General features: G+C 38.7%; 2 protein-coding genes and 1 long non-coding RNA gene across 3 annotated transcripts in view; 2 read left to right on the forward strand and 1 right to left on the reverse strand.

Moving 5' to 3' along the window:
• Window positions 1-2,105, forward strand: part of LOC148124189 (uncharacterized) — a 20,284-nt gene extending 18,179 nt beyond the window's left edge. The window contains exons 12-13 of the mRNA XM_087916654.1: window positions 299-455; window positions 2,056-2,105. Of these exons, the coding sequence (XP_087772780.1) occupies window positions 299-435 (137 nt within the window). The 3' untranslated portion in view covers window positions 436-455; window positions 2,056-2,105. The remainder of the gene's footprint in view (window positions 1-298; window positions 456-2,055) is intronic.
• Window positions 1,494-12,644, reverse strand: LOC148124190 (uncharacterized). Its single transcript, XR_015740152.1, has 3 exons — window positions 12,357-12,644; window positions 8,274-8,383; window positions 1,494-2,514 (listed from the first exon to the last, which is right to left on the reverse strand). It is a non-coding gene; the product is annotated as an uncharacterized LOC148124190 (long non-coding RNA).
• A 3,134-nt stretch (window positions 12,645-15,778) lies between these two features.
• Window positions 15,779-25,988, forward strand: LOC113450809 (epididymal sperm-binding protein 1-like). Its single transcript, XM_087917211.1, has 9 exons — window positions 15,779-15,845; window positions 16,503-16,652; window positions 18,875-19,039; window positions 20,135-20,299; window positions 21,308-21,454; window positions 22,124-22,315; window positions 23,452-23,607; window positions 23,766-23,823; window positions 25,593-25,988. The coding sequence occupies exons 1-8, from the start codon at window positions 15,779-15,781 to the stop codon at window positions 23,786-23,788; spliced, it is 1,065 nt and encodes a 354-aa protein (XP_087773337.1). The 3' UTR covers window positions 23,789-23,823; window positions 25,593-25,988.
• Window positions 25,989-26,428: the final 440 nt, after the last annotated feature.

The following is a 26,428-nucleotide window of genomic DNA, read 5'->3' on the forward strand; positions in this document are numbered from 1 at the left end:
TGAATATCTGCTAAAAGACCAGTCATAAATCAAGAATTACCTGTATCATCATATATCAAATATTTTGTGATTTGAACTGACCATCAGTACAAGTGGGCAAATGTAAGAAGAGTGAAAGAAAGTTGAATTATGCTAGTTTTTATTTTTGATTTGTAGCTTCCACATTTTGGAAATGATTTTTTTAAAAAATGTTATGTTGTTTGAATTCTTCATTTTGTATAGGAAGAAGTTATGTAGATCAAGAATTTTTTTTAAAAAAAAAAAGCCTCTTCTATATTTTATTCTTCTTGTCATTTAGAAGCGGACTGTGTCTTTCCTTTTATCTTTCGTGGGCAGTTATATGACAACTGTACCAGCGATGGGCGTGCTGATAATGAACGATGGTGTTCGCTGACCGGCAATGCTGATACCAGTCATAGTTGGCTTCTGTGCTGAATTGGACAGAATAATTTCAGGTGGGGATGGAGAAAGTTTTCATTAGGTGGGAATGGACAAGGGTGGGACCAGAGTTATCTTCATTTCAGCAATTTCTGACATTACTCATTTATTGCTTTTTGTTGTCAGCTGATTTTCTACCTGTTGGAGATGTACTTTTTATCCATGAATATCCTGCTATGTTTGTGGGTTTGATACCATAGGTCCGTGGTGGTGAACCTATGGCATACATGCCATAGGTGGCATGCAGAGCTCTCTCTGTGGGCACATGTGCCATTGCCCCAGCTCCGCTACGCTGTGTATGTGCGTGTGCCTCCCACCGACCAGCTGGCCTTTGGGTCTCTGCTGTGTATGTGCAGGAGTGGGGCACATGCATGGGAGTGGGGAAACATGCAGGGGGATGTGCAGATGCATGGAGGGCTGCATATGTGTGCATGGGGAGCACATGCATGGGGGGATACCTTGTCTTTTGGATATGTGTGCGCTTTGGGCACTCGGGGCCCAAAAGGTTTGCCATCACTGCTGTAGGTCTAAAGTGGAAAATAAATGTACCATTCATTTGGATAGCACCTATGTTTTGAAATCAATTTCCTCATGGCATTTTTTTAAAAAATTAAAGCAGGATTACAGAAACAATGCTCCTGAGATTGCATGTATTTCCTATGGAAAATCTAGAGCATCTTCTTGCTATGACTTTTTAGCATTGTTACTAAAGCAGAAAGACATCCAATCTATTTTATGCTTCCTTTGCCTTGGTCTTCATTGGCTGATTAGCTAATTCCCATATTTGAACAAGCCAGACTCCTTCCATTCTTCCTCCAGTTCACCTTTGAGGACTGATCAGGCTAGAAGAGCTATATTCTACTAATATACTGTGCTTATAATATACTGATCATGACTTTGGTTTTGAACTTCTCCCTTCTCCTTATATACCTTTCTTATAAAAGACTGGTAAAGATTGACTTGGGAAATGTAGATGCTACATAGTGGTTTCATATTATTAATGTAGTATTGATAGAGGAACAAGAGATAAACAATTATGAAACACTGTTTTTAATAGGAATTTAATGCAGTGAAGGAACCAAATGAAAAACTCCATGAGTGTATGCAATTGCTTTAATTGTATCATCAATGGTATTCTGACCATTAATAATTCATAGTTATGAGCAGAAATCTCCTGGTCAAAGTATATCCTGGCTGAGATGAGCTGTTTTGGATTCTTTCATTGAAAATGCCAAGGATTTCATCTGACAACTTCCAAATGGAACCTCATTTTCTGCCCCTAGACTTGAGAATATGACTTTACAGTACATTTCATTGAAAAAAGGTATATTTTGTCTTGCATATGAAATGTTAAAGAATTTTAGTTTATTCCTCTGTCCTGAATTAGCCAGTCTTCTATCTTCCAGAGTGAACTCTGTATAGAATTGACACATTACAGGGTCTTCAAACTTTGCAAGTTTAAGACTATTGGACATCAACTCCCAGAATTCCTGAGGTAACACAACTAGAGGAGAAATTCTGGGAGTTGAAGTCCACAAATCTTAAAGCTGTCAAGTTTGAAGACCCCTGCATTACAATGACACACAGACTGACTGAATATTCCTTTGTATTTTTCAGCTCATGTCCTCAAAGGTAGACCAGATGATCATCAGGCCTTGCTGGAATTTTTCAACTTCCAGGATCAAGAAGTTGACTTTTCCTTGCTTTGATGAATTCTAGATCTGGAAATAAAAATTTTCTGTAACTCTCTGGCAGAATTATTATTTTTTGTTGTAATTGTCATGTGATGGTAAGCAGGAAAACATATGCATTCCTTAATATATTTTAGACCAGAAAGCAGACATCATAAGGATTACTTGGGGATTCTGTTGTTATGGGGCTTAATAGCAGAATCTTGAAAGCCTGACGTTTTCCCACTGCCTCTTCTTATACTAAAGACAGTCAAGGTGGTGTTATCTTGAATTTCTTTCTCATTTCTTCTCTTTTCCCAGAGTTAAGTGGATGTTTATCTTGCATTTCTTTTCCAAAGTTAGCTCTTTCTCTAAGGAGTGTAGCAGTACTCATCACAATCCCCATCTATAAAAAGAAATAGCTAAAGGTCAGTTGCACAAATTGCAGCTGTACGGCCATGTAAACACTTTCACTGTCTGTCCCCCAAGGAACCTCCCCTAATGGAAGTTTTTACATTTAACAAGTCATAATAATTAGTCCCTAATTTGAAACCATTACATAATTATTATTAACTAGGGAGGATTGTGTGACTGAGCTGCTGATGACAGCATAGGTTTCAAAACTTTATACTTCTGGAAAGAAGGTGTAGTCAAGGGGGATTTAAAACATATCCTTTCTCATACCTTCTTAATTATCTCATGGAAGTGATGGGCCTTTTAATGCATTCCTCTTTTCCCTCCTCACCCGCTCCCTCCCTCCCTCTCCCTTCTCCCTCCCTCTCTCCTTTCCTCTCTCCTTCCTTACTTAATTCCTTCAGACAAATAAAGTATCAAATTCTCACCTTACATTAATAAGGTATCAAACATCTTGCAAAAAGAAAAAAAAATCTACACAAACCTGTGTTACTTCCTATCGAATTGTCAAACACAGCATGCTCTCCTATGTTTGACGGAATAGTCCAGTCTTAATTGGTTTCCTAAAACTCAGAATGGCTTGTCAAATTGGATTTGTACTGTGTTCGGCAGTTGAAATAAACAGTAGATTCAACTTCTGCATTTTTAGGACAAATAATGATTGGAGGGGAAAAGACAGCTCTATTTATATGAGCCTTTGTCAAGATGACCACTGGTCATTATCCAATAATTTTACAACAAATGCTTAAGAGGATATAGTGTACCTTAGAGAATTGTTTTATGGTTTCTTTCCAGTTTCTTCTCCCTGTGTATTCCCATTTGTTTACAAGCAGAAATCTTAATCCTCTTGCATGAAAGATGGGGTTGCTGCAGGGGTGGGATTCTACCAGTTCACACCTATTCGCTAGAACTGGTTAACATTCTAAGCAATTTGGAGAACCGGTTGTTAGAAGAAATTACTGGCCTAATCCTGTAAGGAAGGCAGGAAGGAAACATTCTGGTGTTGCTTACAGAAACTGTCTCTCCATTAACCCTTATTACATTCTTGGCAGGACTAGACTTCCTGTCTCAGGAACTTCTCTGGAGTTTTTTTCACCTTCTTTGCTGATACTTTGCTTGTGTGGAGTGACCATTCAAAGTTACAATGGCACTGAAAAAAGTGACATGACTGTTTTTCACACTTATGACTGTTACAGCATCCCCACAGTCATGAGAGGCCAAGCAAGGAGATGAGTGCCTCGATGTGGATGATATTGAATTGGCCATGTCCAGCCAGTCACATGACCACCAAGCCACATCCACCCAGTCACATGACCACCAAGCCACACCTACCTCCTAAGCCACGCCCACAGAACCGGTTGTTAAAAAATTTGAATCCCACCCCTGGGTTGCTGATAAGGGTCATGAACTCTAACTATTTTATCCCTCTTTTTAATCATATGTTGTTTCCAATTTTTTAACATTATTTCTATTACAAATATAACAATACCATCATATGTACCTTCACAGAATCCCTTTTTCAGTTAGATTTTCACCTTTTCACCTTTTCATTATTTTTCAAATATTTTCATTATTATTTCATTTCACCTTTTCACCTTTTCATTATCTCTGAATAAGTCCTGTTTCTTTACATCTTGCTCCAAACCTTTGTAACTTCTCTTCCTTTCCTTCTTCCCTTTCTTCTTCTCTCTCTCCTTTTTACCCCCCCGGTCTCTCCACCTCCATTTCCCTCTTCTGTATTCCCCTTTTCTGTTGCTTTCCAACATTATATCCACTTTTCAAATTGACTTCTGGTTTGCAGGGCTTCGGCGACAGGCAGGAATCCGTGATCGTGCACGGTTTCTGCCTAGGCTCGCCACTGGAGCGCCCTGAGCCAGCTGGCTTGGGAGCTAAGCCACCCCGTAGAGGTGGTGAAGATGGGGGAGATCGCCAGCAGGGTCAAGGAGAACCGCATCTCTCCTCCTCAGCTGGTCAAACTCCCTTTCCCGAAGGTGGTAGGAGTGGTGATCAGAAATGGCCACCTCAAAGAAGCACTCAACCAGAAAAGAAAGTGCAGGAGGAAGATAAGAAGTGAAAGTTTTGGCTGACTGGGATAAAAAGCAACAACTAAGGTACCCTGGAATTTAAATTTTATAAAAGATAATATTGCTCCCAAAGAAGAGTTGGAAGCAGCAAAAGAAAGTGAAAAGGGAAAGTTTTTTTTCTTCACTCTCCTTCCTCACATTGACAACAAAGAGAGCTGAATAAGAAATTGGAAAAATCCACTTTGGCACCAATAATCAAGCTGAAAATATAATTAAATGCCAAAGGGACAATAAAGATTTCTGGATACTAAAAAAATCCTTTTTTTTTTTATAAGTAGGAAGGGAGAGGAAAAGAATAAGGGCAGGATTTGGAAGGAGGAGACTGCCTGGACTTTAAAAGAATCTAAAGTTAAATCTCAATAAGACTTCTAAAAGATACATTTTAACTGGAACTTTGTAACTAAATAGTAACCCCAGGAAGAGAAAGTGAAAAAGAAGAAAGTGTAAAAAGAAAGAGCTTGTGTGTATTTGGATTGCTTGGTGACTTTGGGATATTTGGATATTATATTTGAATGACTAAAAACAATTGGGTGGTTGTTTAAAAAATTCTACAATGGCTTTATCTTTGGATGAACTGAAAATGGAATTTAAAAAATATAAAGAAGAGACACAAGAAGGGAAGGGCTCCTTTGGCTCCATTTTTCAATTCTTAGAAATGGTGATCTGCAACTATGAGAAACAACAAGGAAAGACTGCACAACAAGAAGATTGGGACAAAGAAGAATCCATCTTTAATGAACAAGTAACTCTATCTGGGGAAGAAAGGGAAAAGGGGGGAAAGAGAATGGAGAATTTAAGACTTAAAAAAACAACCAAAAAAGGGAAAAGGGCAGGTAGCTTTTATTCCTAATGGTGCAAACCATTCGAGTCCCGATAGGCTCGGTCGGTCCCAGTCAACTATCGTTAGTGGGAGAATTTTAGTGTGTTCTTTGAATTTAATTTTGAAATGTCCAGTACCTACTGCAGGAATTCTGTTTCCCTGGTAGTCCTTTAGTGTGAGCTTTTGTATTTTGAGTTCTCCCTTATTTATATCAGGTATTAGTCCTTTTATGGTATTCCATGATACCAACTGATAAATACAAGCCTGAGTCCACTTCCACCTTGCATGGCTGGCCTTCTATGGTGACTTGTACATGTACCTTTTTGAATTGGTTGTACTGGAGTGCCCAGTGCCCACACCACTGTTTGGTGTGTTTCCTCTTTTCTGTTGTTTATTTCTTTTCCTCACTTGTTTCTGTTCTCTTGACTCCAAGGGCTCCCTGTTTGCCTTTCCCTCTCTCTGGGGGTGGGGGGGTGGGGGTGTTCCATCTTTGTCTAGGGCCATAGTTATTTCTTTTTCGACATGCCCTTGCTCTATGTCCCCGCCATTCACAATATCTGCAAATAGCATCGAAGAAATGGCATTTGGAACATGGATGGTTTCCCCCGCACCCTGCACAATGAAATTCTGACTTTTTTTTATTCCTCTCCCATCTGCCCTTTTCTGACCGGAGTTGATTTACCTCTTCTTCATCCTCTTTGTCTTCTGATGGGGACTCGATGTTTTCGTGGTGTGTTGTGGTGGTGTCTTTTTGAGTTTCTGTTGGTGTCTTATTGTGTGTTTGATTTGTGGCTTTTTTGGTTTCCGTTGGTATTTTATTCATTTGTTGCATGGTAGCCACCGATTTCTGTGTGACTTCAGCTGTGGTAGCTTCTTCTATCACCTCCTTTAGTGTTATCTTGGGTCTTGTTAGTAATTGGCCCTGTAGTGTAATCCCAGGACCACTCAGTCCCTCATGGCTTCATCCATGTTTAGAAATTCACATGCTCCGCCAATGTCTCTTAGTGCTGTGACAAAATCTCTGATACTCTTGTCTTCTTTCTAATCGCACTGATAAAATTTGTGCCTTTTGATGAGGCATGAAACGGTTGGTGTGTAATGAGTTCACAATAATTTCTCTAAATCTGACCAAGCCATTGTCTTTACATCGGTGGGTGCCGCTAATGCCTTTGCCATTTTGAATATTGTGGGACCACAATGGGTGAGGAAAATGGCTCTCTTTCTATTTTCTGATATTTCATGGAGGTCGGTCCCTTCTAGGAACACGAGGAATCGGTCGACGTATGATTCCCAGTCTTCGGTTGTTGGGTTGAACGCTGCGGGTGGCAAGTTGTTTCTGGCCATTTCGTCTCACTCAGTCTTTGTTGCCACGTGCTCAACTGGTCTAGGGGTTTGTGCAATATAGTGAGCTTTGTATCTTTTGCTATTCTAATGGTGGTAGGATAATCCTATTATGTCTTAAAGATCATGTCCTGTTCTTAGAATTTGGGTAGGTGAATGTAAATTCTTAATCCCGTCAACTGGAGCTGAAGATGTTCTGTTTTTTAATAGATTGGCTCAGTCTTTCTTAATGGCCACAAAATATGCACCTCTAAAGACTTCAGGCATCTTTCTGAGACTGTTTCACTATGCAGGAAGACTGGGGGTGCTTTCTGCCTCTAAGAGCATGTTTCTCCATTTTTCCTTTAGGGGAAATATAATATTCTTTCTCTTTTAATATTCCCCAAAATATTTCATCCTCTGGGAGTGGGGGCTCCCTATACTACTTTTAAGTAGGAAGATAGGTTCTTAGATAATGTTCTGCTTTAGTTCTTAAAGTAGTTTTAAATATGGGAAGTAGGTCATCAAATGATTATTTATCTATTCTTTGTTATGAAGGAAGTAGTTTAATAGGTGCGGATGAGGTAAGAATTTGTTAATTACAAGTATTTTTTAGAGAAGCTCAGAAATGCCACATCTTTGTTTACAAGAAATCTGTTTTCTTCACATCACTAAAAGACTTTTGATCAGGACTTCCATGTAACAACATTTTATTTTCTGAAGGAAACAGTCCATCTGGACAAGGGATGACCACTGTTCAAGAAACAAAAGGAGCTTTTAAGTATTTTTGATGGAAATTGATTGTACAGATTTGAAAGTGTTGGCCAAATTAGGCTTCTAGATAAGTGCCTCAGTGTGCTGGACCCCAATTATGACACCAAGACAAATCTCAATCAGAATGGTGATGGCAGCACGTGCCCTCAGGCAGGCTGGCCAACCAAAGGCAATAGTGTCTAACTGTTTTGAAACATGTCACAGGGCATTCCCACCTTCCTAATTTTAGAATTAAAGATCTATTCATGATTTCTTTTTGCTTATTTATAGAAAGAGAAAAGGGTTTCTCTAAACTAGGCAAGCCCAAAGCCAGCAGTGTCATTAATGCCTGTTTAAGTTGATAGAAAGTCTGGGTATACTGGGTAGTCCACAGTGGTGGGATTCAAATTTTTTTACTACCGGTTCTGTGGGCATGGCTTGGTGGACATGGCTATGTGACTGGGTGGGTGTGACTTTTTTTTTGCTTTTTTGCCACCCCCACCCATTTTTGGGAGCTTCCTAGCCTCAGAGGAGACTCTGGGGGAGGGGGGAGGCATTTTTGCTTCCCTAAGGCTTCTCTGAGGGTCAGGAAGGAAAAAACCAGAGCATGGGAGGGGCACGCAGCACCCTTCCAAGCTCCATTTTGGAAGCTTTCTCGCCTCAGAAGAGTCTCTGGAGGGGATTTTTTGCTCCCCTAAAACTCTGCTAAGGCTCAGGAACACACACACACACACAAAACAGAACATGGGAGGTGTTATATATTTGCATTCTTACCTATGGTTGGTTGGTCCATGGCGGTGGGAGATTTGAAGAGCTGTCATTGGCCGTGAGCCACAAGCAGCCAGCTATATGAAAGGCTGCCACGGTTTCTCCATTGCTTAATCCTAGAAGAAAATAAATAAGGAAAAAGTCAACTGGGTCTCAGAGTCTCTTTCCCGTGACACAACACTGGCGATGAGGATGGGATACTGCGACAAAGGAACCCAGCTGAGTGTCAAACTCAAGGCTCACGGGCCAACAGAACTGCAAATGATTTAACTTTGGAAATGATACTATTTGGATTTAGGGAAAGCCTGTGTGAGGGGAAAATATTAGAGTCAAAGTATGCTTTGGAGAATTGAACCAACATGTTTTCAAGCATAGGAAAAAAGAATTAAAAGGGGCCATGGATCAACTAAATTAAAATTAAGTTCTGTAGAGTATGGATTGCAAAGATCACATGTTAAATAAAAATGCTGTTCTTAAAAATGGTGCTTGAGTGCTAAGAGTTTATCCAGTTATGTAAAACAATTTAGCCTCAAGCTGTTCAGGCAAAAAAAAAACCAACCTCATATAAGAGCAGTTCTAGGTGCCGGCCCCACAGGTCCACCCCATTGAGCCCGCTGCACTGGAGGGACCTGCCCAAGCAAGTCCAAGTGGAGCGGTGCACCAAATCAATGGTGTGAGCCTGGGAGAGGGAAAGAGAGAGAGAGAAAAGAGAGAAAGAGAAGGAAGAAAGACAAAAGGGAAAGAAAGAAAAAGGGACAAAGAAAGGGGGGCATGGAGGGGGGAGGGAGAGAGAGAGAGAGAGAGAGAGAGAGATGATGCATCAGATTGAAATGAGGCCTAGTTTAGAGGCCCTTTTCCACATTGAAACATCTTTGCCGGCATCTTTGCCAGCACATTGAAACATCTTTGGCTTCTATTAATTAAAGGTTTTGTGGACAAAACATGGCCAAGATGATCAGGAAGCTCTCACATTTTGTTGAGGCTTTAAACAGGATCCATTGGACCAGATCTCCACCCTATAAAATTACTTTTCCCCAATGTATTACAGTGCCAATTCTGAAGAAGGCAAAACCAAAATGTACTGGTAAATTACAAGGAGAACACATAGACGCACACACTCCTTCTAACCCTGCTGGAGCAGGTGATTGGACTAGAATAGATATCTCATTATCTTTCTCCTCCCTCCCTTCCCCCTCCCTCCTTCTTTATTTTTTTTCCTTTCTGTCCTTCCTTCCATTCCCCCCTCTTTCTTTGTCCCCTTTTCTTTATTTCTTTTTCTCTTTCTCTTCTTCCTTCTCTATTTCTTTCTCTCTCTCTTTCCTCTCTCTTTCCCTCTCTCAGGCTCACCCCACTGACTTTGTGCACCGCTCCATTGGGACTTGCTTGGGCAGGTGCCTCCGGTGCAAGGGGCTCAATGGGGTGGAACACAGTGGCTGTGGGATGTCTGAAAAGGAGAGCAAAGCCAGCCCCAAACACGGTGGTGGGATGTTTGAAAAGGCTTTGCTCTCCTATTCCCAATGCTGCATTCGGGGCACTGTCCTGCCACCCTGAATACAGTGGTGGGATATTTGAAAAGGAGAGCAAAGCCACTCTGGCTTTGCTCTCTTTTCCCAATGCTGCATTTAGGGCACTTCCCTGCCGCCCCCAACACAGCGGATGTTTGAAAAGGCTTTGCTCTCCTATTCCCAATGCTGCATTCGGGGCACCGTCCTACCACCCTGAACACAGTGGTGGGATATTTGAAAAGGAGGAGGCTTTGCTCTCCTTTGCCAATGCTGCATTCGGGGTGCTGCCCCGCCACCTCGAACATGGTGGTGGGATGTTTGAAAAGGCTTTGCTCTCCTATTCCCAATGCTGCATTTGGGGCACCATGGGATGTTTGAGAAGGAGAGCAAAGGCCGCCCCAAACACAGCGGCGGCAGGATATTTGAAAAGGAGAGAAAAGCCACTCTTTCTTTGCTCTCCTATTCCCAATGCTGCATTCAGGGTCCTGCCCCGCCGCCCCAAACACAGTGGTGGTGGGATATTTGAAAGGGAGAGCAAAGCCGCTCTGACTTTGCTCTCCTTTCCCAATGCTGCATTCAGGGGGTAGAGCTCATTGCACCAGAGCGTGCAAGTCAATGGGATGATCCTGCAGGACCTTGCCTTGAATGTGGCAGCGGCGGGATTTTTTCTCACCCCTGAATTGTGCCCTGCCATTCATCGCCAGCGCTCCCCTGCCACCTCTTAGCATCCCCCTGCCAGCCCTCTTGCCTCTCAATGCCCCCTAAGGCATCCCACCACCCACTTTGGAAACCACTGGCTTAGAGGAACTAGTTAGTAGAAGTATTTCTTCTTCAGCAACAATACTCTGAAAGGGCACAGCACAGGATTAAAGAAAGAGATAAGAAAGGAGAAGGAAAAAAGCAAGTTCAAGCACTATTATACTGATTATTTGAGGTGAGAATACTTTAATACTCCTGTTTTTCACTGATGACCAAGGGAGATCAAGAGCAGCTGTTTCTATTTGTTTTCCTTTGTGTGATAAATCAATTCAGGATGTGAAATTGTAAATGTTATTTGATTTTCTGTGGGGAAAAAGGATGCTCAATGGGAAAAGATCAGCAAAACCAGAAATTCTGAGAAAAAGCACAATGATGCATGTGCTGTCCCAGCCAGTCTATGGGAATTGGATAGTTACTTAGGAATTATGAGCTGTCCCCTTAAGGGAATGCATCATGGTAAATGTAGTTAAAGGTATCCTGGGAAATGTAGTTCATGTCATGTGGCCACATCTGTAATCCTGATTGGTCACTAAATTGACCCTTGAGGGGTTGGGGGAGGTTTCCCTCCATTCTTGCCTGGACTCATGAACTGATAGCAGCCTTTCTACCGCTATGAGATGGGTTAGGAGATAACCATCTTTTACTTACAAGGCAGATATACAAAGGATTGGTCATAAAAGAAGAACTTCATCACAAACGTGAGTTATGAGGATACCCGATGAACCAATAAATGTTCTTTGTTATGGACGTCTTGTTGAGTTATCTCTCTGCATCTGTACAGTTTATGAATCCACCTCTGTACAAGATACAGAAAAATAAAAGATCATTCTGAAACCCATCTCTATAAAACTGTATAATTTGGATTTATGATAAAGCGAAGAAATATTGAAGCCAGGAGTGAATATGCAACGTTAATATAAACCTGCATGTCCCATCTCTCTCTCTCTGTGAGCATCGGATGTTGGGAGGGGCTGGAGTTCCCCACATGCTACAAACAAAGAGATCTTTCTACCCACCCACCCTCCTCTTCTCTGCTCAATTTATCTTCCTGCTATCTCAGAGACTCTATTTGTATAAAAAGGAGAGTTAGAAATTTCCCAGTTCTCAAAAGATAATCAAACCTCAGTTGGAAAGTTTGAGAACTCTTGTTTGTGTTTTTAAATGGAAACAGAAAGCCGATTCTGCTATGCTCATCTGGAAGGGAGACAAAGCCTTTACAACTGATTAAGATACATCGTAGTTTCAGGAAGGGGCTAATTCCCCTTCCTTTTCTCTTCAGCAAAAGAAGTGTTGTGTCTCAAATTACAACTCCTAACTGGAAAGAACTAATTTGTAAAAGCAAGGGAGGGACCGAGTATCTCTCATCCATCCCTGTATTCATGCAATTACAAACCCTTTCCAAACGCAATGAGAAAGTTTCAGAAATCTTGCCTGTATTGCTAAAAGGAAAGGCTTCACCTTTCTTCTGCTCTCGGCTGCTTCGAAGAGGCAATAAAGAGGCCACGGTAATAAACATTCCTCTGGCCAGAGCTGTCTCCAAAGCAACAGAGCACATTCCTTCCCCCTGAAGAGAGACACTTAATCTAGCAATGCTTTAAGCAAAGTTAGCATCTTCCCCCTTGCTATGATGTTTTTTGCAAAGTCTCTCAGGATTGACCAGAGTGTTTCTCCAATGATAAATCCCTTTGAAACTATTGTGAACAATTTAATCAATTTAATTCAAATGTTCCAAGATTACCTGCAACTGACCAGACCCAAGTAAAGCAGTCTACATTCCCATTTGGTGGTCAAGAAGAAATTTACAATGAAGTCAAATAATTCTTACCATTTTTTTTCCTTTTCAAGAGTAGGCAGGAAATTCTCTCCACCTCTGTACAAGATACAGAAAAATGCAATATTTCATCAATGTACCAAATGGGCTATATTAAATTAACTGTTGATTCAGAGAGTCAGAAGAGAAATTTTAGAATAAAAAATATTATTGCATGAGATCAAACTTGAAGGGGGGAAAGAGAAAAAATAATGTATTCCCCCAAAGAGAAAACATTATCTGTAGCCCCAAGCTGATTTTTGGAGTTCTTAACAATCTCTGAGCCCAGATGCTTGCTTGTGTGATTGTGTAATAATGATGTCCTCTAGTTTGGTAATGAAAATTTATAAGCTAACAACAAAGTTTGGAGAGCATCAAAATTTCCACAATTTATTCTTTGTTTTGAATTCTTACCCAGAAACCACACAATTGCACAAGCAAATATCAATGGTTGGAGAGCATCCGGAAATCCAAAGTTCAGATGAACTTTTGATATACGTACACCACTCATTCTCTCTCCCCACACCCCAGTGCTATTTAAATATTTGTTCCAGGCTTCAACATGAGAGAAGATCATTGTGTATATCATTTAAATTACTTCATCTGTTATTTTTAGTCTCTTACTTTTCCCCCGGAAACCATATTCCAAATGTCTACATTGTAATGTGTCATGTATATCTTAATTTATTTGATCCAGGTACTGTCTGACTCCAGAACAACTCTAGGAGACTCAAAGAAAAACTGACCAAAATATCACATAAATAAGAAACAAGGAAAGCAAAAAAAAAAAGGGGGGGGGGCATCTAGCCAACAACACAAAAAACACATAAAGATATCCCACAAGAAGCTTCAGCCTGACAAGCAGCAGCCTGAGAGAAGATACCATAACATGTAGATTGATAACTGGCTTTTAAGTTAGCACAGGATTGGCTCATTTTGCAAGCCAGACATCTGATTGGATAGCAGAATTCTAAGGGTCAGTTGGACAGTTAGAAGCAGATGGAGAACTTCCCAAGTTTAAAACCTAACAGAAAAGTGAGTTCCCTCAAATGTCCATAAGCATATCAAATCTGAATATTTTTTTATTAGAACCCACCTTTTATACTAAGAACTATTCTTTGTTTTGACTCTTCTCTATATGATAGGCTTATGAGTAGGTTGGGAGAATATATGTTTGGTTGAAGGTCATATGCTGGTTGTATACAGTATGCTTAACCTTGTTGCTAAATTAACCTATGTTTGGGATACAAATGGTAAAATGAATTGAAATTTAATATATTAATTAAAAACATTAATAACAAAATGAATACACATAACATACTAAGCCACAAAAACAAAACAAGATTTATCGCTAACCAGATTTAGAACTTATTTCTGGTGTAGCCACTAGATTCCTTGACTTCTCTGTAGGTTGCAACATGAGCCACAAGATTTTTAAACTGCAGACAAGACAGATTTCATCTATTGTGTTAAACTATAATAATAACTTCACTGTACCTTAAATAAAAATAATGTGTACATTCAATTATAGTGGTAGATTAAAATGTTGTCCAGTCCCACAAATTGTATTTTATTCTTCATGTCATAATTAAAGAAAATACGGTATATTGTGATATATGAAATCTGTCACTATAACACATACAGGTGACCAAGTTGGGGTTCCTGTGTTATACTATCACCAATAAATTCACACCAGGCAAAGATTTTCAGTGTTTGTTGTCTGGAAACTAGATTTTCAGAATGAATCAATTTTTAACATAAATCATAAGTATAAGTGTTCTAAGTGAAACTAAAGTAGAAGTTTGAGTTATATAACTTTGCTAACTCCTTTAGCTTTGCTAACTCCATCAGATTTCATACAAGGCCTTCAGAATTATTAACTGATTATATACCTCACTCCCTGCACTTTCCCTGCAAGCATTGTTTGGACAGTCAGCCCTAGGCAGATGGAGGGTATGCATGAGAGACTCCATGCATCTATTAAAATGATCTCTGGTCATTGTTATTATCTTCCTGGACTGAGTCTGCAAGTTAGATAGCAGAAATGCTTAACAACTTCTGGCACAGAGTTTGATCGGTTATTTTAAAGGGTGAGGAATTGCACAGAAAAGATTTTGAAAAAACCAGCCCAAACCTTCTTTATCACACAAGTAAACAAGATATATTCCTAAAAGCAAATGCACTCCCCCACCAGCATTGGGTACATGGGTCCAGACTCCAGAGCACTTCCAGATGTTATTAATGAATTGTAATTTACAAAGCAACCAAAAGAATTTATCTGTGTTTAAAGAAATGTAACATTTTTTTCCAATGCAATGTGAGCTAAGAAATGTGATTCACAAAAGGCTAATGAGATTATAAATGTGATTAATTTTAAAAAATATTGTGAATGTCTTTGTTGTTTGTACTAAGCTGATTAAATCAACCTTTATTATGGTAAAAGACCAAAGAAGGTGTGATAGAAGGAATTTAAAAACATTACAAAGTAAAATTATATAAGAAATGAAAAAATATCAAAACCAATTCAGCTTACTCTTTGGTAAGTATGTTTTCTTGTTCCAATCAATCCTGGACTTTTCTTTATATGTAAATAAAGTTTGTTGGTTGTGTTGGGCAGGCTAATTGGCAAGATTATCTCTTTTCTCTTTTATATATAGAGGGACAATTATTGTGTGTCCTGGGATGTTCAGTCATAGTTGTCAATACAGGTATAGAGAGAAGCAATAGAAGTCCAAGTTGTTTTTAATGGTATGTGGTGAGATTAGGTCTTCTTGGTCTTTGCTGATCTTAGTTGGGCAAAAAGTTTTGATTTCTGTTACTGCTATCCATATTGGCAGAGTTTCTATATTAAGATAGGGCTTCTACTTCCATAAGAAGTATCCATATAGTATAGGAACTATATGGAAGTATGGGTAGCATACTTCCATATAGTTCTGGGAAGTATGCTACCCAGATCCCCGAGGGAATGTGGTAATCTACCATGGCTGATCCTTTCTTTGGGAGTTATTAAGCTAATTTCTCATCCCTGTAGCAAAAATTTGATCTGCAGTAATTTTAAGAGGTCCCTTTTTAAGTTTGAATTTCTGCAGACTGCAAAATATTCCACTGGTGGAATTCTGCCTGTGAAGCTTACATATAAAAAGTAGCCGGCTGCCACCCTGGCCCTCTGACAATTTGCCAATCCTTGGGATACTCATTGCTCTGCTTTTACTGAATTAACCGTGCTAACTGCACATGGCTGAATGTAGGAGCAGTAATTTCATGTTGTTCTAAGGGCTAACATGTTTGATATTTGTTCATTTTCCAATTGAAACAGTGTTTGAACATCACTTTCTTTTGCAGTTTTCAGAAGAAGATGTGGCTAAGCAGATCTTATAGAAAGAATGAGTATAATGAATTTTTTCCACATCTGTCAGATTCCTTGACCAAGAGTGAAAATGCCCTTTTCTGTAGTGTTCCTTATGTACACATGGGTTTTCACCTCATTACTTATGGGTCTCAAAAGTAAGGACTAAAATCTCTCATAATTGCTCTTGCTTTTAAATTCTGTTTATCTCATTAACGCAAATATAAATATACATGTACTGCATGTGTATATAAAGAAAATCTAATGTGGAAAGTGAATTTTTTGCTTAACCTTCTTGTCGATCAGAGATAATTCTAGTCAGTTTGGTCAATGCTCTGTTTTTAATGTTTCAATTTGGTTTCTGGGAAATGTTTCTGGGAAAAGATACGGTTGCTTTAAAGAATTTTAAAGAAATACATAAACTTATATCAGTTCTAATAAAAAAGTCGGGATAAGCATCAAGCACAGGATATTCTTAAGATATCCTGGTGTGGGAAATGCATTATAGATGGTGGTGCAGTTGAACAACAATTGATGGCCCTTATAAACATTTTTATTTATTTTATTTTCATCACACTATTATTATTTTTCTAAATAATTCAAGATGACAAACATAAGCCACGCCTGCTTCTAATTTTTTCTGACCCAAGTCAAAAACCTTTGCCAAAAGATGGCCCATGGGCCTGTTAGCCTGAGAATTCCTTAGTCTCCCAGGACAAATTTGTGGAACTGAACATCCCATTCTTCTTTATTTTTAACCACTATTTTCTTCAAAGAGGTCCAGTTTTCTTTTTCCTTTTTTTCTTTCTTTTCAGCACCATCTCTACCATGTGTTTTCCCATTTTTTTATGAGGGAAAATATTATCCTTCGTGTACCACAGATGGTTCCAGCAACGATATATCCTGGTGTGCATTAACTGATAACTATGATGAAAAACGCCTGTGGAAACAATGTGCTGTTACTGGTAAGAAGTACAACTGGTATCCCATACTACATTCAGCAATTTTGGATGAATGTAATCTTCTCAAACATGGGTTCTTCATAAGTGTTGGGACTACAGATATATGCATTCCCCTTTCATATGTCCCACAGGTATGCTGGCTAGGAAATGTGGAATTATATACTACACCACTTATTGCACAAACTCCCATTCTCGGAGCTATATTAGAAAGTCCTTGAATTAAATTTGATACTCTGACCTGCTGCAATTAGTGCAAGGTAGGGTTGAACCACAAAAAATGGAGCAGAAACTTCTTTCCCCTCTGCAACATAGAGACATTTTTAGAATGTTCTGAGAAATCAAGGAAAATTTTGGAGCCTTCACATGACAAGTCTTGGGAATACTAAAATCTTGTGAAGTTTTATGGTCTTGCATAATTTCTGCTGTTTTCTTTCATGTTGTGGATCCTTGCCCAAATTCTTTAATTTTATGTCACATCTGCTTCATGGATTGCCTTGTGAATGATATATGTGATTAATAATAATTATTCTTATTATAACATTTATATTGCCACCTATTCACATATGGTGACTCAAAGTGGCTTAAAGAGGTATAAAACATCATATATATAAAAATAAAACTAATAAAAGAAAATAACCAAATAATAAATTAATAAAATAATATAATAACCACCACACACCGTACCGCAGTGACAACACATCACACCAACCATTTAATGAGCTCCATCCTGCTCTTGGTTCCCCAGACCTACTAGCAGAACCAGATCTTCCATGCTTTCCAAAAGAGTGTTAGAGTTCGGGCCATTCTAATCTCTGGGGAATGATGTTCCAGACAAAGGGAGCCACCATGGAGACCTGATGGGATACCTTGCCTCCCCACTTCAGTGGGTCAGATAGATGTGACCAGCAAGAGATGGTCCCTTAGATAACCTGCTCCTAAGCCATGAAGGGCTTTAAACAACCAGCACCTTGAATTGTACTTGGAAGAAAATCAACAACCAATGCAACTCCTGCTGGGGAGGAGTACATATGTACACCAAGGTCTGCATAAAACCATGTGGGCCACTGCAGTTTGCATAAACTGGAGCTTCTGAATGCTCTTCAAGGGCAGCCCCTAGTAGAGTGCATTGCAATAGTCAAAAAGATGTGATGTGACTAGAACATGAGTGACTGTGAGTAGGGTTTGTCAGTCCAAGAAAGGACATAACTGGCACACAACCTGCAGCTGTGGAAAGGTCCTCCTGTCCATGACTGCCACCTGCTCTTTGAACAGGAGTTATGAGTACAGGAGAACCCCCAGATTGCATACAGGTTCTGTTTGGGGTGGCAATTCTCTATGGGCCAAAAAACCCCAAACCCAGAGCCACTTTTCTTGTATGCAGGAAGTACGGCTAGTGGGAAAATGTAAAAGAAAGGCCACACAACACTTTCTATCAGCCACTCTCTCCATAATGCTGGGCAATGTTTTCATTGCTCAGAGCAGCCACAAGGTCTATTCATACACATTCTGAAGCACATCTTTCAAATCATTTTTAAAGTATGCAGAATTCTAGTTTGTATCACAGAATTTCCTATAATCCCATGACTATACTGGCAGGTTCTCAACAATGTTAACATGCCAGTGTTAGTAAGAGATATCCCGTTTATACAGGTATACAAATCTGGCCTGTAAGAAATGCAAATGACCGTTAGACATCATTAGAGATGCAAGAAAAATCTCTTTGCTGCATTTTACACCCAAATATACCATCTTGCCTGATATTTCTAGAGTGAATTTTTTTCTGTATTGTCCCATTAACAGTTAGTAAGGGAGCATTGATTGACTTATAATATATTTCTGGCAGATGTGAAGAGAATCATAGGTTGTCTTCAATGGGATTCGCAAAGGGATGGAAACACTTCAGGGTTGGGTATTCTATTTGCAATTCACTATATTTATATGTAATATTTAGCTTTTTCTCTGACCTTTTCATTTTAGATTATGCTTTATTATGTTGGTGACAATCTCAGTATTAGAAAAAACACTTCTCTGCAATCCAAGTTTCCATGATTCAAACACCCATTTGTCCCAAGTAGCACAGCCAATGTCATGGGACTGTGGGGATAGTAGTCTATCTGGAGAACTTTAGTTGCTCACGCCGGTCCTAGATAAAGACAGCAATATCTCTATTTATATTTATACATTGCTCTAATATCTATTTACATATTGCTCTTCTCTTTGCCTAGAGTATGGAGGCAATTCAGGAGGAAAACCCTGTGTCTTCCCCTTTCTTTATATGAGTCATGTTTACTACACCTGTGCAGGCAAATCTGACCGTAAAGGACCATTCTGGTGTTCTACAACAGGGGACTATGATAAGGATAAGAAATGGAGCTACTGTGCTGATACCAGTAAGTGAAATTGAGGACTATTAGATTAGAAGTCATGGTTTATAATAACTTAAAAGTTTTTATACAGAATATCCCTTTTTTGGTTTGTTCTGAGCATCAACTGTTAGGAATTTGCATATAAAATAGAACAGAAAATTGTATATAAAATAGAACAGATCAAAAGTACAACTATTTCTATATATAATAAAGCAAATCAAAGGTAAAGTAGATTTAATTATTTTGGGAGATAGAATTTTATAATCCCTTATTCACTAGATCAGGGGTCACCAACCTTTTGGACCTCAGGGACTACCAAACTTGTAATTTTAAATCCCGCGGACCACTAATATGAATTTTGACTGACAGTGGCTTGCTGACATTGGTGGGAAAATCGGTCCCACATTCCAGAGCTTCAGTAGTCACAGGACTGGCCCTTTGGTCATCCCAGAGCAGCTGCTCCTCCACCCAAGTGCACTGGCCTGCCATGGACTGGAGGAGCTGCTTTGGGATGACCAAAGGGCCAGCCTTGTGACTACTGCAGCTCTGGAATATGGACCGACTTTCCCACCAATGTCAGCAAGCCACCTCGGGGCAGATTTCCCTCCCCCACCATTGGTCTTACCTTCTAGTTCCAGCTCATGTGGCTCTACTCAAGGTAACTTGGCTGACCGTAGAGGCCAGCCAGTGGATGGGCCATGTGGGCGGTGCAGCCTTGTGTTCTCACACAACCTGGATTAATTGCTTTGGGGGGAGTGCTTTGGGGGGGACATTTCTCTGTGGACCACCAAAATTTTATTGTGGACCAGTGGTCCCCGGCCCACCAGTTGGCGATTACTGCACAAGATAGTTGTGCAGTGTAAAATAGAAGGGTATAGAGCAATTAAGGTCCTGGTTCAGCTAAAAATAAATATTTTTCCCATTAATCTCAAATTTTCCTTAATATAATTAATGGTATAGGATATAACCTTGCATGCCATTATCCATAGTACTGACAGACTTTCAGGGTTTATGGAGTAGATATGCTGAGGGTTACACTTAAAAAAATATTAACTCTATTACTTGATGAACTTTAATAGTATGGCAAATGATCATTCTCCTTTTATTTCCTTCTTCTAGGACTTGATGCAAATTATCCTACTAGTCCATGCATCTTTCCTTTTATCTTTGAAAATAATCTTTATTCAACTTGTACAATAGATGGAAGATCTGACGGAAGGCTTTGGTGTTCTATTTCAAGTAATTTTGATTTTGAGCCTATGTGGACATACTGTGAGCCTTCAGGTAAGCAAAACAAATAATGGAAATAACCAGACAAAGTACGGATGTAACTTGAACCCAACTTTTGTGAAGAAAGGGCAAGCTTTGGGAAGAAGAATAGTTTAATAGTCAAGAAACAACCCATCTCTTGGTTGTAGGAGTTGTAGTAAAAAAAATCCATTTATTATATATCATCTTCCTATTATTAAATCTCCATTCTTCATATGCTTTGGTTCCAGTGATTACCTATTTTTATAGCTGCTTTTCTATGTGCAGAAGAAGAAAATTTGAGGGGTCCAACTTTGGGCCTAAGTTGTATATAGTATTCAAATAACAATACTGCAATTCAGCAGAAAGCAAGTCAAGTGCTTGGAATTCAAATGCATTAAGGTAACAATATGCTAACAAGTGAAAAAGCTAATTACTAGATTGCAAGAGTAAACACTAGGAATGGAAGATGTTAAAGTAGTGACTAAATAACAATTACAGAATTTTAGGCTTTTGGTTTTCTCTCCATAGGAAAGTGGCAAGGTTAACCTTATCAATTAGAGTGATATCATTATGGCTATCTCATAATTAATGAGTATTTGTAATTGTCATGTGGCAATTAAATAAAGATAAAAATCTGAATAAATCTATTAAGGTTTCCGATCCCCCCTTGTTTAGACTTTTCTGGCCTTGGGTACTGAACTTGTCAATAAACAAATCTGCACTTCCATGTTATTATATGTTGGTTTCTTGTTCAAAAATATCCCTTTGGAAAATGCTGCTTCAGTGTTGTATTTCTCACTTCCATGCTACAATATGAAAGTAATGTGATTTCTATTCCTTTATTTATATTACTTGCTATTTTGCTCCTAATGTATATTATGTACATAATTTGAACATTTGATTATTTTCCTTTATACGTGAAAAGAATATTTCAGCCTACAGAATGAAATTAATCCCTCTTCATCCTTAATTGTCACATCAACTCTTTCCTTATATTGTTTCAATCAATGCTTCTTCCTCTTTGCTGGGTTTCCTCTCTAGATCCTGCCCCTTGCAGTTTTCCCTTCATATACAGGAACAAATCCTATTATTCCTGCACCACAGAGGGGGCTTTATACAATCAGCTATGGTGTGCCACAACCCCAAACTATGATAATGACAGCAAGTGGAAATCATGCTCCTTTCAAGGTAAGAGAGTGAGAAGCAATTGCCTGGAGCACTTGTGGGTGATCTCAAATCCTCTCTTGGTGTTAGAGGAATTATTGAAGAGCCAGTTTAATCACAGTAAAGTCATCAGTTGCAATAATCAGTTGCAGCCACCAGCTCCACTTTTTGCAGAGACATTTCAGTGTGCCATTCTTCCCCAGAAAGTCTGATTTTTGCAAAGTGTGAAAGATCTGTACTGGATGGCATGGGATATCAGATGGCCTGTTTAATGTGTTTCTTGGGTTTGTTGGATTATAAGCCTCAAGCACTTTTTATATTTATATTGTTTTTTGCTGTTCATTTCTTGTTTGTTGTGGCTTTTTTAATGAATTAGCTTAGCCACCTGAAAACATAAGTATGAATTGGGTAGACATATGAATTGACATATTAAATAATGATTTTTCCTTTAATCCCTTTCCCAAACTTGTAAGAAGGGAGGCCTTTTCTTTTTCGTGAGGTCATGGTGGCATATTCCAAGTACTCTTCTGTTCTTGGAGCTTCTCTGCTCAATGAAAATGTTCCAGAGTGATACTCTTATGATGCAATATAAAGTTCCAACCCAGAGTTCTAAGTTCTTGCTGTGTTTCTTTTTCTTGAACAACTGAACCAAATTCTCTCCCAGTGTTGCTTTATTTTCCCTACATTCAACAGAATATGGTGGGAACTCCAATGGCCAGCCTTGTGTCTTCCCTTTCAACTATAAAGGAGAGGAAGTTACCACTTGCATTGATGAGGATGAGAAGAATGAGAAGAATGGGAGATTTTGGTGTGCCACTACAGAGAATTTTGATGTGGACATGAAATGGAGTTTCTGTGCTGATACACGTTTAAACAAGAAAAAAGGCAGGTAGCTCCTAGATACCCAGATGGTGACAAATGGTTGGGTATAGGAACACAGCACAATTTTATTTACATTTATTTGGAAGTAAGCTACCTTGGAGTTGATTCTGAAACCAAAAGACCATTGGTTCAATATTTTATGCAGCTGCATTTTCTCTTTACACAAGTGATTTACACAATCATTCATCTTCACTATATCCTTTCAAAGTGTATTTAAGAATTTAAGGATTGCTATGTCCCAAGCCTTTATAATAACACATTTAGTCTGATATTCTGAGATAATAGGTGAACAAAAAGTAATATTAAGAAATGTAACAGTGGCACTCCTAGTATGCCAAAGACTTGGCAAATATTGCCAGTCTCTGATGTTGACTTGGCTGCTAGACAATGAGAGCTACAAGTGAGTCCTTGTACTTCAGGCCAGTTTCAATTCTAGTATCACCACCTCATACCTTCTGCTTATTGATTCCACAAAAGAGAAATATAAACTTTTTATGAATATTAATTGCCATTTAGAATGTCAATGTTACAAGCAAATACTGTATATTATTATTTAACTTTTCAGGCAACATTGAGCGTAAGATAAAGAAGAACCACTGCATTTCATATCAAAGTTTTAGCTAATGTTAATAGTTTCAGTCTTGAACTAATTACTTAATATTAAGATCTCCATTTTGTTATTACTTTGTGGGTGTGTTGTGTATGTTGTTAAAAGGAAATAGAAGATAGATGAAATGAAGTTAATAAAGTCTGAATTTTAAATTTTGTTTCTTGTTGATCATGAGGAAAAAAAATCACTAAGGCGGTTGTGCAGCACTTTGAAGTTGAAAGTTAATAGGATTTTTGAGATACAAACTACCCACCTATATCTCCTTAAAGCAGTCACAACTTTTTCCAAGATTGCACCTTCCTTTGGCAGTTGCTGTAAAATTCTAAAGAAAAAAAATGTTTAAGAAGTTGTGAATGGGAATTACATTTGTGCTTCATATTCTCCACAGTATATTTTTGCCATCAAGTACTGCACAGCTTTAAGTGAATATAGTATAACTGGAACTGCATTCCTCTGCTTTTAGAGTTTGATCTTATGCTTTTTCTCTTTCTTTCACACATGCATTTGTCTTCAATAATTTTCTGAGAAGATATGCAATCAAAAGAGCCTTGTTTTTTCCCTTTTGCTTACAAAAAAAAGCTTTACTCAGAGTGTACAACTGATGGTACCTCAGGCTGGAAACTCTGGTGCTCCCTCACTGCCAATTATAATACAGATCACAAGTGGAGGTACTGTGAGCCTTCAGGTAAGAACAGAAAGTTGATGAGTGCAAAAGGCTTCCTACATAAAAACTGGGAAGATACATTTATAATTGTTTATTGCTCACTTCCCTAATGGGACAGTTTTGTTTCTATGCTTTTCCTTTCTCTTCTTTTCACACAAATTTTATTTTTCACTTAACAGATTTACCAAGTGAAGATCCATGAAGACTGAAACAAGTAACTAATAATTTGTCACTTAGGTAGATACAAAGGATTTCTTATTTTACTCTTGTTCAATAGGTGTAAGAAAAGCCCTGTTAGACAGGCCAGTGGGCCAGTCAGTCCAACAATCTGATCTGATCACATAATAGTAATATTGTGTCTGGCAATATGTATCACATAATAGCAGAATATTCAGAAAATTCCCATCCTTGGCAAGGGACAAAGATTCCTAGCAGTAGTATTTGAAGTATTAAAGTTGCTTTAAATTCAGGAGCTCTAAATAGCCTGGCAAACTGATGGACATTGATAGCTGATCCTTCATGACTTTTTCTAGTTCCTATAAAAACTGCTTAATTGGTAGCAAATCCCAGTTTAGATGTATACAACATAAGATGAATTTCGTTTGATTGGTATTGAATCTTCAGGTTTTGATTTCAGTGGATTAATCCAAGCTGTAGCATGGAGAGAGACAAGGAGAAAAAACATCAACTTTTCCCAGTTTCTCTAGCATGGGTTATTTTTATACATCTTCTTTTCTTCAAACTGAAAATTCTAATCACCGTAGACATTTCTATCCTATTTGGCTTGCAGGTTGCCCTCTGTATGAAAACCATTATTAAAAAATTCCATTTGTACATTTAACACACAGAAGGGTAAATGTGGCAGAACTTGTTAACCCAACCTGGTACACTCTAAATATTAATACGGCATTCACAAGGAAACTTCACAAGCTCTATGCCAGGGGTGTCAAACTCGATTTCATTGAGGGCCGCATTGGGGTTGTGTTTAAACTTGGGAGCTGAGTGGGCATGGCCAGCTCGACTTCACTATATGTCAGGGGCCCGAGTGCTCTGCCAGCGAAAATGTTGCTTGGGTGGCTATGATGGCCTCCTGCAACCCTCTGCCAGCAAAAACGGAGCTTGGACCTGCAGGAACTGGTCCTTCGCTATTTCCAGGGTAGCCACGCAGGCCAGATTGAAGCACCTTGTGGGCCAGATCGAGCCCCCAGGACTTGAGTTTGACATCCCTGGTCCATGCAATGTAAGGACAGAAAATACAGAAAGTCATCCACAGACCTCAGAAATAATGCTGTGGGCAGAAGGGGCACTCAGTGTCAGGGGAAGGGCAAGTAGGCAAGGCTCCTTTCCTTTTCTAGAAGGAAGGGACTATTTGAAAAATAGTGGTAGAACACTGGGACTACATTTAAAGATGCCATGTTTTAAATGCTTCAATGCAACACAAATAAGAAAGTGAGGGAAGAGACGTTTCATATTGGCTTTTCTAGAGATCAGTAAATGCCATTTTTATAAACAATCCCCCTACCAAAACTAAAGGCCCACCCCATCAATTAAATAATAAAAATGAAAATGTTTGGTTTTGCACCATAAGATATATAACTCTGGTATACTGTATTTAAACATTTCTATGCTCATATCACTAAAGATGCATATATTTAAACATTTCTCTCTAAACACATCATGCTCTATTTCCTGTTAGCCCCCTTTCCCCAGTTATTGGGGGGATGGGGAGGGTCACCAGGATATTATATTAAAACAACTCATGAAAACTTTCAACACTTAATTACCAAGGATCCTTGTGAAAATTTCTTCCTGTTTTGCTCAACTCTATAATATGCACATCTGGTGTTAATGATTTATTCTAGAATGTCTTTTACTTGCAAGGTAGAACTTTGCCATTTGGAATGTTTATGGGATACATCACTAGCCTCCCTTGCTTTACTAGTCTATTATCTGTTAGATGTGAGTATATACATAACTCTGACTGATCAATTTGCCTCTCTTTCCAGATTACAAAATCATTCAACCAATATCTTGGACATCCATGATTTCTACTGTATTTTAATTTGGCAGCAGGATTTAACCCATCTACTTCTGGTTCTAGTTTATTTTCATTAATACCACAAGTGAAATCTTTTAGAAGCCACTGATCTGTATTTCACTTGGATCTTGATGTCTGTGGATGATTTACATCAGCACTAATAACATTTTAGTTTTTAGGCTTTTAGTTATATGAAAAATAGTGCTGACATGAGACTAAATGCCTGAGCATAGGGTTCTGAGTTAGACTTTGATTAATCGCCTTCTAGCTTCACTTATAAAATAGATATAACTCTTAAAATTAAACTCTTTATACTTGATATCTCCCTACTGATGTGGTTATGTGTGTATCTTCTCTACATTTCTTTAATGATTCACAAAGTATGTTTTTACTCCAGCATATTGCTAGATATTTAATTATTTTAAAAACACAACAACTTTCTAAACCTTTGATTATGCAAAAGAGTTTAAGGGGAGTTTGAGCCTTCATAGTATATCAGAAACTTCACTGGTATGTTGTTAGTGGTAGTAAGGAAATACAGCTTTTTCTCTCCCCTCCCCCATGACTTATAATTTTTGGTTAATATACATTGGTGTAAACTGTGAAAAACAGAGAAGCTTCATTGGAAAAGTGAATAGCTTAACTGAAATATTTTTGGGTTACTTGGGAAAAATTTCCCTATGTAAGTAAGAATTCAGAGTTATCAAGAATTTACTATATGATGGTTTGGACTTCTGCATTTGAGGATACCTTGGTATGTACCCTAACTCTTTAGAACATCTCAACCTCAGAGGTGAAGCAAGC

This window comes from Pseudonaja textilis, chromosome Z (assembly GCF_049901715.1).
Source record: "Pseudonaja textilis isolate UNSWEBS1 chromosome Z, rPseTex1.2, whole genome shotgun sequence".
Lineage (NCBI taxonomy): Eukaryota > Metazoa > Chordata > Lepidosauria > Squamata > Elapidae > Pseudonaja > Pseudonaja textilis.